Source organism: Nycticebus coucang, chromosome 2, assembly GCF_027406575.1.
Source record: "Nycticebus coucang isolate mNycCou1 chromosome 2, mNycCou1.pri, whole genome shotgun sequence".
NCBI classification, from domain to species: domain Eukaryota; kingdom Metazoa; phylum Chordata; class Mammalia; order Primates; family Lorisidae; genus Nycticebus; species Nycticebus coucang.
This window is the reverse complement of record NC_069781.1, coordinates 9,278,735-9,291,278: the sequence shown is the minus strand read 5'-3', so window position 1 is coordinate 9,291,278 and position 12,544 is coordinate 9,278,735. Positions and strand designations below refer to the sequence as shown.

The 12,544-nt window shown below is 45.3% G+C and overlaps 1 protein-coding gene across 2 annotated transcripts in view; it reads left to right on the top strand.

Moving 5' to 3' along the window:
* SLC25A25 (solute carrier family 25 member 25) overlaps positions 1 to 12,544 on the top strand; it is a 38,960-nt gene that overhangs the window by 14,466 nt on the left and 11,950 nt on the right. Inside the window, exon 1 of one of the 2 annotated variants that reach the window (XM_053561312.1) lies at positions 7,145 to 7,680. The exons of the other annotated variant lie outside the window; for it this stretch is intronic. Coding sequence (XP_053417287.1) covers positions 7,462 to 7,680 — 219 coding nt within the window. The 5' untranslated portion in view covers positions 7,145 to 7,461. Of the gene's footprint in view, positions 1 to 7,144; positions 7,681 to 12,544 lie in introns of those variants that run through there. 2 annotated transcript variants of the gene reach the window in all.

Genomic DNA, 12,544 nt, shown 5'->3' with positions numbered 1-12,544 from the left:
AGTAATCATTAGGGCTAATTTGGAGCCCTGGTGTTCTGGCTACTATATAAGACCCCAAGACTTTCCACCTGGTGGGGGAGCTTCCTATGCTAGCTCACCTGCCCCCCATGAACTGAATGAAGGCAGATGTCATCATGCCTGCTCACTAGCTGACAAGTTGAATAAAGAGCACATCACAGCTGCCTTTGGCTCCTCAGTTCTTTTTTGGTTTGTCCCAGTGGACCTTTTTGGTCTCAACCATTGACACTATACTCAGAAGTCTCCAATTCTCCTTCCTTATGATTCTCGTGGGTTTTTCTACTCTCCAGAGGTGGACAACCTGTGTCCTTAAGGCCACTTAAAAGGTTCCCTCTAGTTTTTTTTTTTGTGTGTAGAGACAGACTCTCACTTTATGGCCCTCGGTAGAGTGCCATGGCATCACACAGCTCACAGCAACCTCCAACTCCTGAGCCCAAGCGATTCTCCTGCCTCAGCCTCCCGAGTAGCTGGGACTACAGGCGCCCGCCACAACGCCCAGCTATTTTTTGGTTGCAGTTCAGCCGGGGCCGGGTTTGAACCCGCCACCCTCGGTACATGAGGCTGGCGCCTTACCGACTGAGCCACAGGTGCCGCCCGGTCCTTCTAGTTTTTTAAGTTTGGTCCTTTGACTGAATCCAAATTTTACAGAACAAAAAAAAATATACATACAAATAAAAACAAATTTTACAGAGTAGATCTTTTTATTAAAAGGGGTGTGGCCGAGAAAAAAACAAAGCTTTTCTTGCCTCCTTTGGTGCTTAAAAAAGAACAACTTTGTGGCGGCACCTGTGGCTCAAAGGGAGTAGGGCGCTGGCCCCACATGCCGGAGGTGGCAGGTTCAAACCTGGCCCCGGCCAAAAACTGCAAAAAAGAACAACTTTGAAAGGCCGGGTGCGGTGGTTCATGCCTATAATCCTAGCACTTGGAAGGTTGAGGCAGGTGAATTACCTGAGCTCACAGGTTCGAGACCAGCCAGAGCAAGACCTCATCTCTATAAAATAGCCAGGCAGCTCAGCGCCCATGGCACAGTGGTTATGGGGGCAGCCATGTGCACCAAGGCTGGCAGGTTCGAACCCAGCCAAGGCCAGCTAAACAACGACAACTGCAACAACAAAATATCCGGGCCTTGTGGCAGGCACCTGTAGTCCCAGCTACTCCGGAGGCTGAGGCAAGAGAATTGCTTAACCCCAAGAGTTAGAGGTTGCTGGGAGCTGTGATGTCACAGCACTCTACCGAGGGCTATATAGTGAGACTCTGTCTCAAAATAAATTAAAAAAAAAAAAAAGCTGGGTATTGTGACAGTTGGCTATAGTCCCAACTACTCGGGAGGCTGAAGCAAGAGGATCACTGGAACCCAAGAGTTTGAGGTTGCTGTGAGCTAAGACGCCACTGTACTCTACTAAGGGGGACCAAGTAAGATTCTGTCTCAAAAAAAAAAAAAAAACAAAAAACAAACAAACAACCTTGAGATCTGAAGGCCGCGGTTTCCCCACCCCTGGGAGACAATTCCTCAGGGCAATTTGGAGGAAGAGAAGAGTCACTTGACTCACTACTTCCCTCTAGAGGCCCATTGCATTAGATTCTTCTCTCTGAAAAGTACCAGAGATCCTGTGACACACATCTATCAAGCATCTGTTTTACTAGATTCTTAGAAGAGTGGATTATTTCTGCAGGTGATTAGCCTCATCTTAGCCAGGTTCTGTTGATATTTATAAGCTGCAAATTACAGGAAGGTTACACTTGACAGTCCTGTCCCTGGATATGGGTGCTCCCTCATACCCAAGAAGGCTAAGTGTGATTTTTTTATCTTTCTTTTTTTTTTATTGTTAAATCATAGCTGTGTACATTAGTGCAATCGCCTGTACCCATTCTAAGATGCACCATAGATGTGGCCCCAACCATTACCCTCCCTTCCCCTTCCTTGGGAAAGCTAAGTGTGATTGGAGTTGTATGCTGCTAATCCCGAAAAAACTAATGCTGTCCCAGATACTGGTGGTTTAGGTGATGCTATACTATAAAGAAAGAAATATACTGTATTAACCTGTAAGGAAATCAAAGATCAAAGACACGAATAATTTTTTTTTTTTTTTTGAGACAGAGTCTCAGTGTGTTGCTCTCAGTAGAGTATCATGGTGTCACACCTCAAACTCTTGGCCTTAAGCAATTCTTTGCCTCAGCCTCACAAGTACCTGGGACTACAGGCACACGCCATAACGCCCAGCTATATTTTTGTTACAGGTGTCATTGTTGTTTAGCAGGCCTGTGCCGTGTTCGAACCCACTAGCCCCTGCATATGTGGCCAGCGCCCTAACCACTGAGCTTTGGGCACCAAGTCCAATTTTTTTTGTTGTTGTTTTTGCAGTTTGGCCAGTGCCAGATTCAAACCCGCCACCCTTGGTATATGGGGCTGGCGGAGCCACAGGCGCCGCCCCCAATTTTTTTTTTTTTTTGATTAAAAATATTGTCATGGGGCGGCGCCTGTGGCTCAGTAAGTGGGGCACCGGCCCCATATACCGATGGTGGCAGGTTCAAACCCAGCCCCGGCCAAACTGCAACAAAAAAATAGCCGGGCGTTGTGGCGGGCACCTGTAGTCCCAGCTGCTCGGGAGGCTGAGGCAAGAGAATCGCGTAAGCCCAAGAGCTGGAGGTTGCTGTGAGCCGTGTGACGCCATGGCACTCTACCAAGGGCAGTAAAGTGAGACTCTGTCTCTACAAAAAAAAAAAAAACATTGTCATGGTGGGTGGCGCCTGTGGCTCAAAGGATTAGGGTGCCGGCCCCATATGCCAGAGGCAGTGGGTTCAAACCCAGCCCCGGCCAAAAAACTTAAAAAAAAAAAAAAAATACATATATATGTATAGTCATGGTATGCATTTCCATTGATCTCTGTCTTAGATGCTGGTCAGTGGATTTTTTTTTTTTTTTTTTTGAGAGAGAGAGTCTCACTCTGTCACCCTGGGTAAAGTGCTGTGGCATGATAGCTCACAGCAACCTCAAACTCTTGGACTCAAGCAATCCTTTTGCCTCAGCCTCCCAAGTAGCTGGGACTATAGGGGGCCCACCACAGTGCCTGGCTATTTTTAGAGATGGGGGTCTCACTCTTGCTCAGGCTGGTCTTGAACCCTTGAGCTCAGGCAGTCCACCCTCCTCGACCTCCCAAAGTACTAGGATTACAGGCATGAGTCACCTTGTCTAGCCCCACCTAACTTTCATTTATAGAGATGGGGTCTCACTATGTTGCCCAGGCTGATCTCAAACGCCTGGGCTCAAGTGAACTGCCCTCTGGCCTTCCAAAGTCCTGGGATTACAGGTATGAGCCACTGCACCAGGCCTGGCCATTATTTCTTTAAATATTTTTGTAGCTCCCTCTTTCACAGACTCTAGTTAGGGGTCTATTAGCTTGTTCAGGTTTGTCCCACAGCCAGCTCACCAATACTGCAGTGTATCTATTTGACATGCTTGATCTTTCCTTTAGCTTCTCAAGTTTGTAGACTACAATTACAATCAATTTGCATGTCTTATGTGCTAGGTCTATCATGTCATTTCTGGACTGGGATCAATTGAGTTCTGTCCTCATTGTGGCTGGCGTTTTCCTGCTTCTTTGCATTCCTGTTCAGTTTTTTTTTTTTTTTTTTTTTTTTACTGGATTTTACCTTGTTGGGTGTTTAATATTGTATTTCTATAAATATTCTTGAGCTTTATTCTGGATTGCAGTTAAGTTATTTAGAAACAGTTTGACCCTTAGAGGGCTTGCTTTGAGAGGCGGAAAAAGAATGGTGGTCAGGGCTGAAGTTTTGCCCCAGTATTGAGGTAAAACCCTCTGAATACTCTTCCTGATACTCCCTATATTCTGAGGTTTTCCACTCCGGTGGGTGGGAACAGGGACTATTTCTAGCCAGGTGATCCTTTTTAATGGTTCTTTTCCCACCTTCAGGTAGTGTCCACCCACCTGTGTGCTGTGACAGTTGGGGGACCCTTGGCTGTGGAGCTCTCTTCTCCTAAGTGCTCTGAACTGTACACTGTAGCCACTCTCGACTCCTACCCCCTCTCTTCTGTGTAGGGAGTCTGTTGGCCTCAACTTGGGTTCCGTACTTTGTGAGCAGTCTGGAAGTTCTAGGCAGGAAGCTGGGGCAGTCACAGGGATGGCTCCATTTGTGTACATTCCTCAGGATTCACTGTCCTTCATTGCCTTTTGTGCAATGGCTTGGAAACATTGTTTGATATATCTATGTCTCATCTGGGCTTTTAGTTGTTATAGATAGGCAGGAAGGTGAATTGGTCCCTGTTATTCCCATCTTGGCTGGAAACACCTAAATTCATAACACAGTTCTGTGGTATGGAGAAGTCCATTAAATTAAAAGCCAGAAACCTACTAAATAAAGGATTTTGCTTACATTTGTAGTTGGGAACCCACAACATCACTGTCTCCTCCATTTGATCGGACTCTCTGTGCTTAAGAACAGCGTGCATGTTTGTTAAAGCAAGTTCACTACTTGCTTACTAGGGTTTGGGCTCTGGACTGGCTCTCTTTAATATTAAAACTACCTACCCTGTTTCCCCGAAAATAAGACAGTGTCTTATTTAAGGTGTGCTCCCAAAAATGCGCTAGGTTTTATTTTTAGGGGACATCGTAGGTTTCCTGTAAGTAGGTCTTATTTTCGGAGGATGTCTTATTTTCAGGGAAACAGGGTAGTTGTTGGCTTGGCGCCTGTGCCTCAAGTGGCTAAGGCGCTAGCCACATACACCAGAGCTGGCCGGTTTGCAATGACAACTATAACCAAAAAACAGAACAAAACTACCTAGTTGCATGAATTACAATGACATTGTAGATAATGATAATAAGTAATAGTTACTGACTGCTTCAGGTACTATCTCAGGAGCCTTATATGTTACCTAATTTAGTCTTTAAACAATTCTACAAGGTAACAAAATTGTTTTGTTACTAATCCCCTTTTTCCCATAAGAATATTAAAGCACACACACACACAAAAAAAGAATATTAAAGCACAGAGAGCTGAAGTTACTTTAACCAAAAGAACACAGCTAGTAATGGCCAGGATTAGAATTTTGGTCTGGCTCCAAAGACCATGTATATATTCAGTCAACACACAGCACTGCTCCTGTGTAAGATCACTGTGTATATCAGCAAGGGAGTGTCTGGTACAGGCTCCCTCAGCATTTTGGGGTTTTGTTTTGTTTTGTTGAGACCAAGTCTCCCAGTCTTGCTCTGTTGCCACAGCTGAAGTGCAATGGCTTGATCTTAGCTCACTGTAACCAACTTCTGGGCTCAAGCAATCTTCCCACCTCAGCCTTCCAGAGTGAGCCACTGTGCCCAGCTATAAAAAATTGCATAAATTTTTTTTTTTTTCCAGTTTTTTTTTTGGCCGGGGCTGGGTTTGAACCCACCACCCCCAGTATATGGGGCCGGCGTCCTACTCCTTGAGCCACAGGCACCGCCCAAAACTGTATAAATTTTTTATATAGTTTTATTTATGTTTGTACACATGCCTGTGTCATCATGCAAGCTCATGGTTTACTTTCACACAAAATAGAGGCTAGTAAAATGCATCCCTGATCTGCCTTTCTCCTCTCAAGCTCCCAAGTGCCCAATTGTAATGTGTGTTTCTACAGGTCTTCATAAATAAAAGCTTAGAAATAAGTGGCAACATACTATCTTCTTTCTTCTGAACTTTTTTTTTTTTTTTGGGACAGAGCCTCAAGCTGTTGCCTTGGGTAGAGTGCTGTGGCATCACAGCTCACAGCAACCTCCCAACTCCTGGGCTCAAGTGAGTCTCCTGCCTCCATCCTGTAGCTAGGTCTACAGGCGCCCGCCACAATGCCCGGCTATTTTTTGGTTGCAGCCATCATTGTTGTTTGGCGGGCTCGGGCTGGATTTGAACCCGCCAGCTCAGGTGTATGTGGCTGGTGCCTTAGCTGCTTGAGCCACAGGTGCCGAGCCATCTTCTGAACCTTTTTTAAAAAAGGTTATTTTCAGATTATTCTGTAATAGCACATGTACTCTAAGAGATGCCTTAGTTTTTTTAATAGTCACATAGGGTGCCATTGTATGGGTGCGCCATAATTTACATACCTTTCCCTTATACAAGACTTTTTAAGTTGTCTCCAAACTCGTGCTATTATAAACAAGGCTGCAGAAGGTATCTTCATTTCATTGTGTGTGTGTGTATAAATTTCCCAGTGGGCAACAATATCTACAGGATAAATTCCTGAATGTAGAATTGTTAAGCCAAAATGCTTGTGCTTTTGAAATGTAGAGAGCGGTGACTAAATTGCTCTTCAGAGAGTTTGCACTGGTTTATACCCTCACAGCAGGGTATGAAGGTGTATGTACCCCCATACTCTCCCCAACAGCTTACTATACTTTTTTTGCGTTTGTATTTTTAAAATAATGGTTATCAACGTCATATCAAAAGATCCCCTTTGTGAGGGATGACAGTAGTTAGTCATTGCATTTGTCTGCTAGTAAACTAAGAAACGGTCACCAAAGATTTAATTCCTTTTTATTTATGATCACTTATTCAGTTCCGTCTACAGACTTAACCTACCCTTGGTCCTAGGGGTAGAAAGGTCTGTGACTTGGTCCCTGCCCCCAGGCAGCTTGTTTTATGGAGGGATGCTTGGGAAAAGGAGAGCTATGAAATGGCCTGTGTTCTGTTGGAGAAAATTGTATACTGGAACAAGAAAAAGTGTTGCTAGAATGCTCTTAGGAGGTATTGCCAAGGACTGTTGATCATGTTGAACTTGATGGTGATTGCTGTTCCGGAAGCAGCCCAGGTGGAGAGGAGGAAGTTGCTCCTGCCTATGAGCCAGCTCAGGATAGATGCTATAAGCCCAGCCTCATCTGGAGCTTGAGTCTGCACCTCCCTGCAGAATTGCCAGGCTTCATGCAGGAAATCAGCAGCCTGTGATTGGAGGGCTGGTGCGGCTGGGATAATGAACTTGGTAGTGTCGGCAGAGGTGATTGGCCGGGCCCTGCTGCAGTGAGAATGCAGACTGGATGCTACAGTCCTCGGCTTGGGTGATGAGCGAGGACGGCTGAGTAATTGGGAGCTTGAAGTTGCTTCTGCCTCCGCAAAAAGGTTTGCATGGCTGTCGCTTTTTCGCCTTAAAAAAAAAAAAAAAAAGCCAAACATTTGATCACCGTCACCTGCAGAAGTGAGTTTTCATTGAAGAAGCTGCTTTCTCCTTACTCCCAACAGCCCGGCGACGCTTCCTTAGAGTGAGCTAGCTACTTCTCAGGCCAGGCACGACAGCAGTGCTGGCCAATTTGAAAAAGCAGGGAGCATCCCCTGCATGCAGAGCTTCCAGCCTGAGAACGCCCCAGCCTAGTCTTCCAGGCAGCTGTGTAGCCAGAGAGCCTTGGTATTGTGGTCACATCCCTCAAAAGTGAACAGTCACCATCAGCGGCGTTGGAGGAAGCTGTGATGTTGCAGACGCTGTGGCATTTTCTGGCTAGCTTTTTTCCTAGGGCCAGGTGCCAAGACTCCAGAGAGGGGAACGATCATGAAGTCAGAGGCACCACAGCCCCTGCTCGGGGAGACCAGGTGTCAAGCTTTATGGTGAAACAGGATGGAAGGGCTGAGGCCACGGAAAAGAGACCCACCATTTTGCTGGTGGTTGGACCTGCAGAGCAGTTTCCTAAGGTAATGGCAGCTTCAGGAGAACCTCTTAGTTAGGGGCTGATTTGGGAATGTTTTTCTGGAATAAAACTGGGCTATGGGCAGCGCCTGTGGCTCAAAGGGCTAGGGCGCTGGTCCCATATGCCAGAGGTGGTGGGTTCAAACCCAGCCCTGGCCAAAAACCACAAAAAAAAAGAAAAAGAAAAACTGGGCTATGGGGAGGGAGAGAGGACTTAAAATTAATTTGGTATCGGGGAGAAGTGTTAGGCAATGAAGAATTCCAGAAAATTCAGTCCAGCATCTTTCCATGGCTACTGTAAAAGCTACATGACCTGTTACGATCACTCTAATGTGGCTGTTGAGGGAAAGAGGTTGAATTCAAAAGATTTGCCTTAGTATTGTTAGTTTGGCTGCACAAAGCCATTTGAAAGTAAAGGACAAACTATTAAAGTGAGTCTTAGTTTATCTGAACAATGCAAGGAGGACAAAGCCAAAAGGGCAGAGAATGCACCTGGAAAGTCAAACTCGGGAGGCAGGGGGTCTTGGCGTCCTGAAGGTCACACTCCCCCGAGGCTTGGTGGAACTGTCTTACCTTTGGGTCAGGAAGGATGAATGAAGGGGTGGAGTCCCAGGAGAGGCTAGAGTCTCCAGATGCAGAGACTGGTGCCCTGCTGGGAACAGCCACTGCGGGCCTGCTGCGTACAGGGCCTTTCCTCCTTGTGAGCCCTTTAGTCCTTCTGAGAGTGTATTATTGCCATCTAGTCCTCAGGGGCCAAGGTAAGTGGCAGTGCCCCCATTTCGTAGTTGAGGAAACTGAGGTGCACAAAGGTTAAATACTTTGCTCAGGGTTGAATGGCTAAGGAGAGATAGAGTTGAGATTTAACTACTAAATCTGTCTGGAACTTTGCCCCACAGTCAGGGGTGGGAAACCACAGCCTTCAAGGCCACGTGGCCCTCCAGTTCACCTAGTGCAGCCCCTCGGCCAAATCCATTATTGAAAGGATTTGTGTTGGATTCCTTGGCTGCCGTCAAGAATCCGGAAGCCCACATGTAGCCCTAAGGCTTCAAGCTCCCTGCCCCTGACTGAAATTGCCATTTGGCCAAGATTTCTCCAGCCTGCGGTAGGAGTGACCTTTTTCACCTCCTAAGCTTTGGTTATTTTCAATCTTTGCTCTTTACTCAGGATAAAAGTCAGAAGGGAAGGAGATCCTACCGTGTTCGGCACATCATAGACACTCCCAGCATGTTTATTAAGCTGAACTGCTACATTGAAGAAATAAATGTTCGTGTTGCCCTTGCTCCAATAGGGACTTTGTTGTATTAACAATTTTCACAGTCATGGTGGCATGGAGGAGAATCCTTAGCCTGTGATAGGCCCCTTCAGGGCATCCAGGGTCTCACAGACCCTTTGTTCTGCCTGAGATTTGTGTCTTCAATGTGCAACAAGGGGGTGTCACTTTCTACCTTTTGCTCATTTTAGACTAGATCGGAAGTGGCGATGGCGCTAGCTTTTGTGAAGAGCATTTTATCTACAGACGTACTTGCCTTATGGCCTGGATTGGCCGGCTGCTTTTTAAAGTTACCTATTTTTTTTACTTTAATAATTAACTGCTCCATTTCCCAGCGTCCTACAGGCACCCCTTGCCAGCTCTGCCCCAAGGGGTTGCCTCAGGGTAGGACTTTCTGTTCTGAACAGCTTAGCTCTTGGCCTGCAGAAGCAAGAAACCCACACCTTTTACTGGCTCTGTTCCCCGGAAGGGAGATGGATCAGCTTCCAGGTATCGGAGAGCTGCTGGTTTGGTTTGAAGAAAGCACATCTGGGCAGTACAGACTGTCAGAGCAAGTGAACCAAGAAGTGGAATGGTAGGAGCGCTGATGCAGCAGGTATCCTTTACCTGGCCCCACAACTCAGGAAGAAGCCTCCAGAATGTTGTGAAACATGTTAGAGAAGTTCGCATTGGTTCACATTGGTTCTCAGGCTGCTCAGTGTCCCAGAAGCACTTCGTTTTGCTCCCACTTCCCCTGTTTAATTGTCTGCTAGTGAGTCAGGTTCCTACAAGCTTTTATTCTAGGAACTGTTCCAGTTTCCGCCTTTATCTTTGTCTTCCAATTAATTTGCAGTTGGAGAAGAAAGCCATTACTCTGGGGTGGAAGATGCCCTCAGCGGCATTCATGTTTTCAAATCCTGAGGGGCTGTCTTCTTGGAAGCTCAGAGAATTTTGATTCATTGTGTGTGTGATTGCCAAGTGTAGGCAGGTTTCACTGGAAACCAGCTACACTGGGCTGTCATGGCAACCTGATCATCAAATGACACTGTGGCCAATGAGGTTTGAGAGCCTTGGGGTGGGTGAGGCTTGAACAGCCAGATGCTGGTGAGGCCTTTTCATGTATTTCTGGCTTAATCTGAGTCATTGCAGAGGAGTGGGGAGAAACTTTGTGACCTAATGCTACAGTCCCAAAGGCACTGTACCTGCCCTGCTCTTACTCACGTTATTCCAGCCCTTACAGGAAGCTCCTGCTCTTTATTAGCACGTGGCAGAGTGGTAGAACAAGGAAAGCTCATGGTGGCATTGGCAGATTTGCCATGAGAAGATGCTCAGGAGAAAACCTGCTACTCGGCAGATTAAATGAAATCTCATGCTGCTAAGTACTACCGCAGCTAGTGTTGCTGTTAGTTGTTTCTGAATCTAGTCACAAGAATGGACCTCAGAGGGGAGGAAACAGATCCGTGTCATCAGAAAGTTAGAATAAGTGAAGAGAGCAGAGAAATGTACACAGTGGGGCACATGATGTCCAGATCTTAGCCAGGAGAGCCAGTGTGAAGCGTCAGGAATGAAACACAAGGCCTGCTTTTAGTTCTTCCTTATTGTATTTTTCATATAGACATTCAGAAGCTGTGGCACAGGGACAGTTTGTGGTTGTTTTTGGCTAAGACTCAACTTGCTTAGTTACACCTCTCTTACACACCTGCCACCTTCCAATATAAAGGCTTAATCCCCAGTATTGGGTTTACTGGCATTCTTTGGGATTCTAAAAATCTCCTTTGTTGCTTTGGGTGCTATTCTGAGTGGATCTTGTAACAAGAGCCGGGCCACGGGTGTGAGGGTCCAACGTGGAGGTTTTGCCCCTTGGGCACATCGAGTCATCACTACAGGCATGTTTGTTCAATTCAGAGATTAAGGGATGAACCTAGAGCCAGCCCCTCTGGACCCCATAGTCTACAATGCTAGGAATAAGCAATGGCCCAAACACCTAGCGATTAGTTTATTTGGGAAGAAGTCTTAATTTCATTGTGAAAATGGAGTTCTGGTGGTGGGTACGGTGGCTTGGGCCTGTAATTCTTGCACTTTGGGAAGCTGAGGCAGGAGGATTGTTCGAGGTCAAGAGTCTGAGACCAGCCTGGGCAAAAGCGAGACCCCATCTCTACAAAAAAATAAAAAAGAAATAGAAAAATTAGCCAAGCATGGTGGTGCACACCTGTTGTGCCAACTATTGGGCAGGCTGAGGCAGGAGGATCACTTAAGCCCAGGAGTTTGAAGTGACAGTGAGCTCTGACACCACTGTACTCTAGCTAGAGTGACAGAGACTCTATCTCTAGGGGAAAAGAGAGAGAGAGAGAGAGAAAGAAAGAAAGAAAATGGAGTTCTGAGGACAGGTGGTTTAAATAAATAAGGAAACACCAACTTAAATTTATGAAGACATTCTGTGGGACTTAATCACAGCAGCAAAATAAAAGAAATTTGAACCTCTATTTATTTATTTTCATTTTTTTTTTGTAAGGCAGAGTGTCACTCTGTTGCCCTGGGTAGAGTGCCACGGCATCATCATAGCTCACAGCAACCTCAGTCTCTTGAGCTCAGGAAATCCTCTTGCCTCAAACTCCCCAATAACTGGGACTACAGGTGCCAGCCACGATACCCAGCTAGGTTTTTTTTGTTTGTTTGTTTTGTTTTTGTTTTTGTTTTATTGGTAGAGACAGAGATCTTACTCCTGCTCGGGCTAGTCTCAAACTCCTAAGCTCAAGCAGTCCACCTGCTTAGCCTCCCAGACTGCTAGGATTACAGGGTCTCACTTTTTTGCCTGGGATAGAACCCCTTTTAAAAACTAACATTGGAATAGAATTGATGTTAGCATTGTAAAATAATGTCTTGGCAGGCATGCAGGACATTTCAAAGAACATTTCCCGAGCCTGTGATACTTTTGGTCTGTGTAGAGCTTTGTTATAATCAAGGAGATGTCATTCTTATTTCTAAACAGTTCTTATTTGATAATCCTTAATGATTTCTCCTTAAAATATAGAATGTAAGTTTTCATTTTGGCATTGTTTTTAAATCCCTTTGAAGATTTGTTTTGTAAATTATACAACTCAATGGTAGTTATTTACCAAAATTATTTGAAAAATATACTTTATTAGGAAATGAAATCTGCAGTTGGATAAATTATTCAGTCAGAATATTTGCTATTCTGTGTTAGGATGATTAAAATAAGATACTTCAATAGATCTGTGTTATTTTAGTTTGAACAGCAAACATGAATAATTTAACAAAGGAAAATCAGCATTTTAAGATTCAGCTCAACGTGAACCTCCTTTAAAATAAAAAATAGTACATTATCTTGTTTAGTTAGATGAAATGCCCTGACAACTCTATGTATAGACGCTCAGAAAAACAGGCCTTCATCTAGAGTGGTCACATGTGTATTTCTTAAACTTAGAGGCCAGTTGAGCCGATTGGGAAGCTGCTGTAGAAACACCTTCAGTAATCAAAGCAGAGGTTAGTTCCAGGCAGGGAGGTCCAAAGGTTTGAAGCAACAGCCTTCTCCCTTCAAGGACCCCAATAGTAAAGATAAGATGTGTGTTAAAATAGTTCCATAGCAGAACATTCTGGAT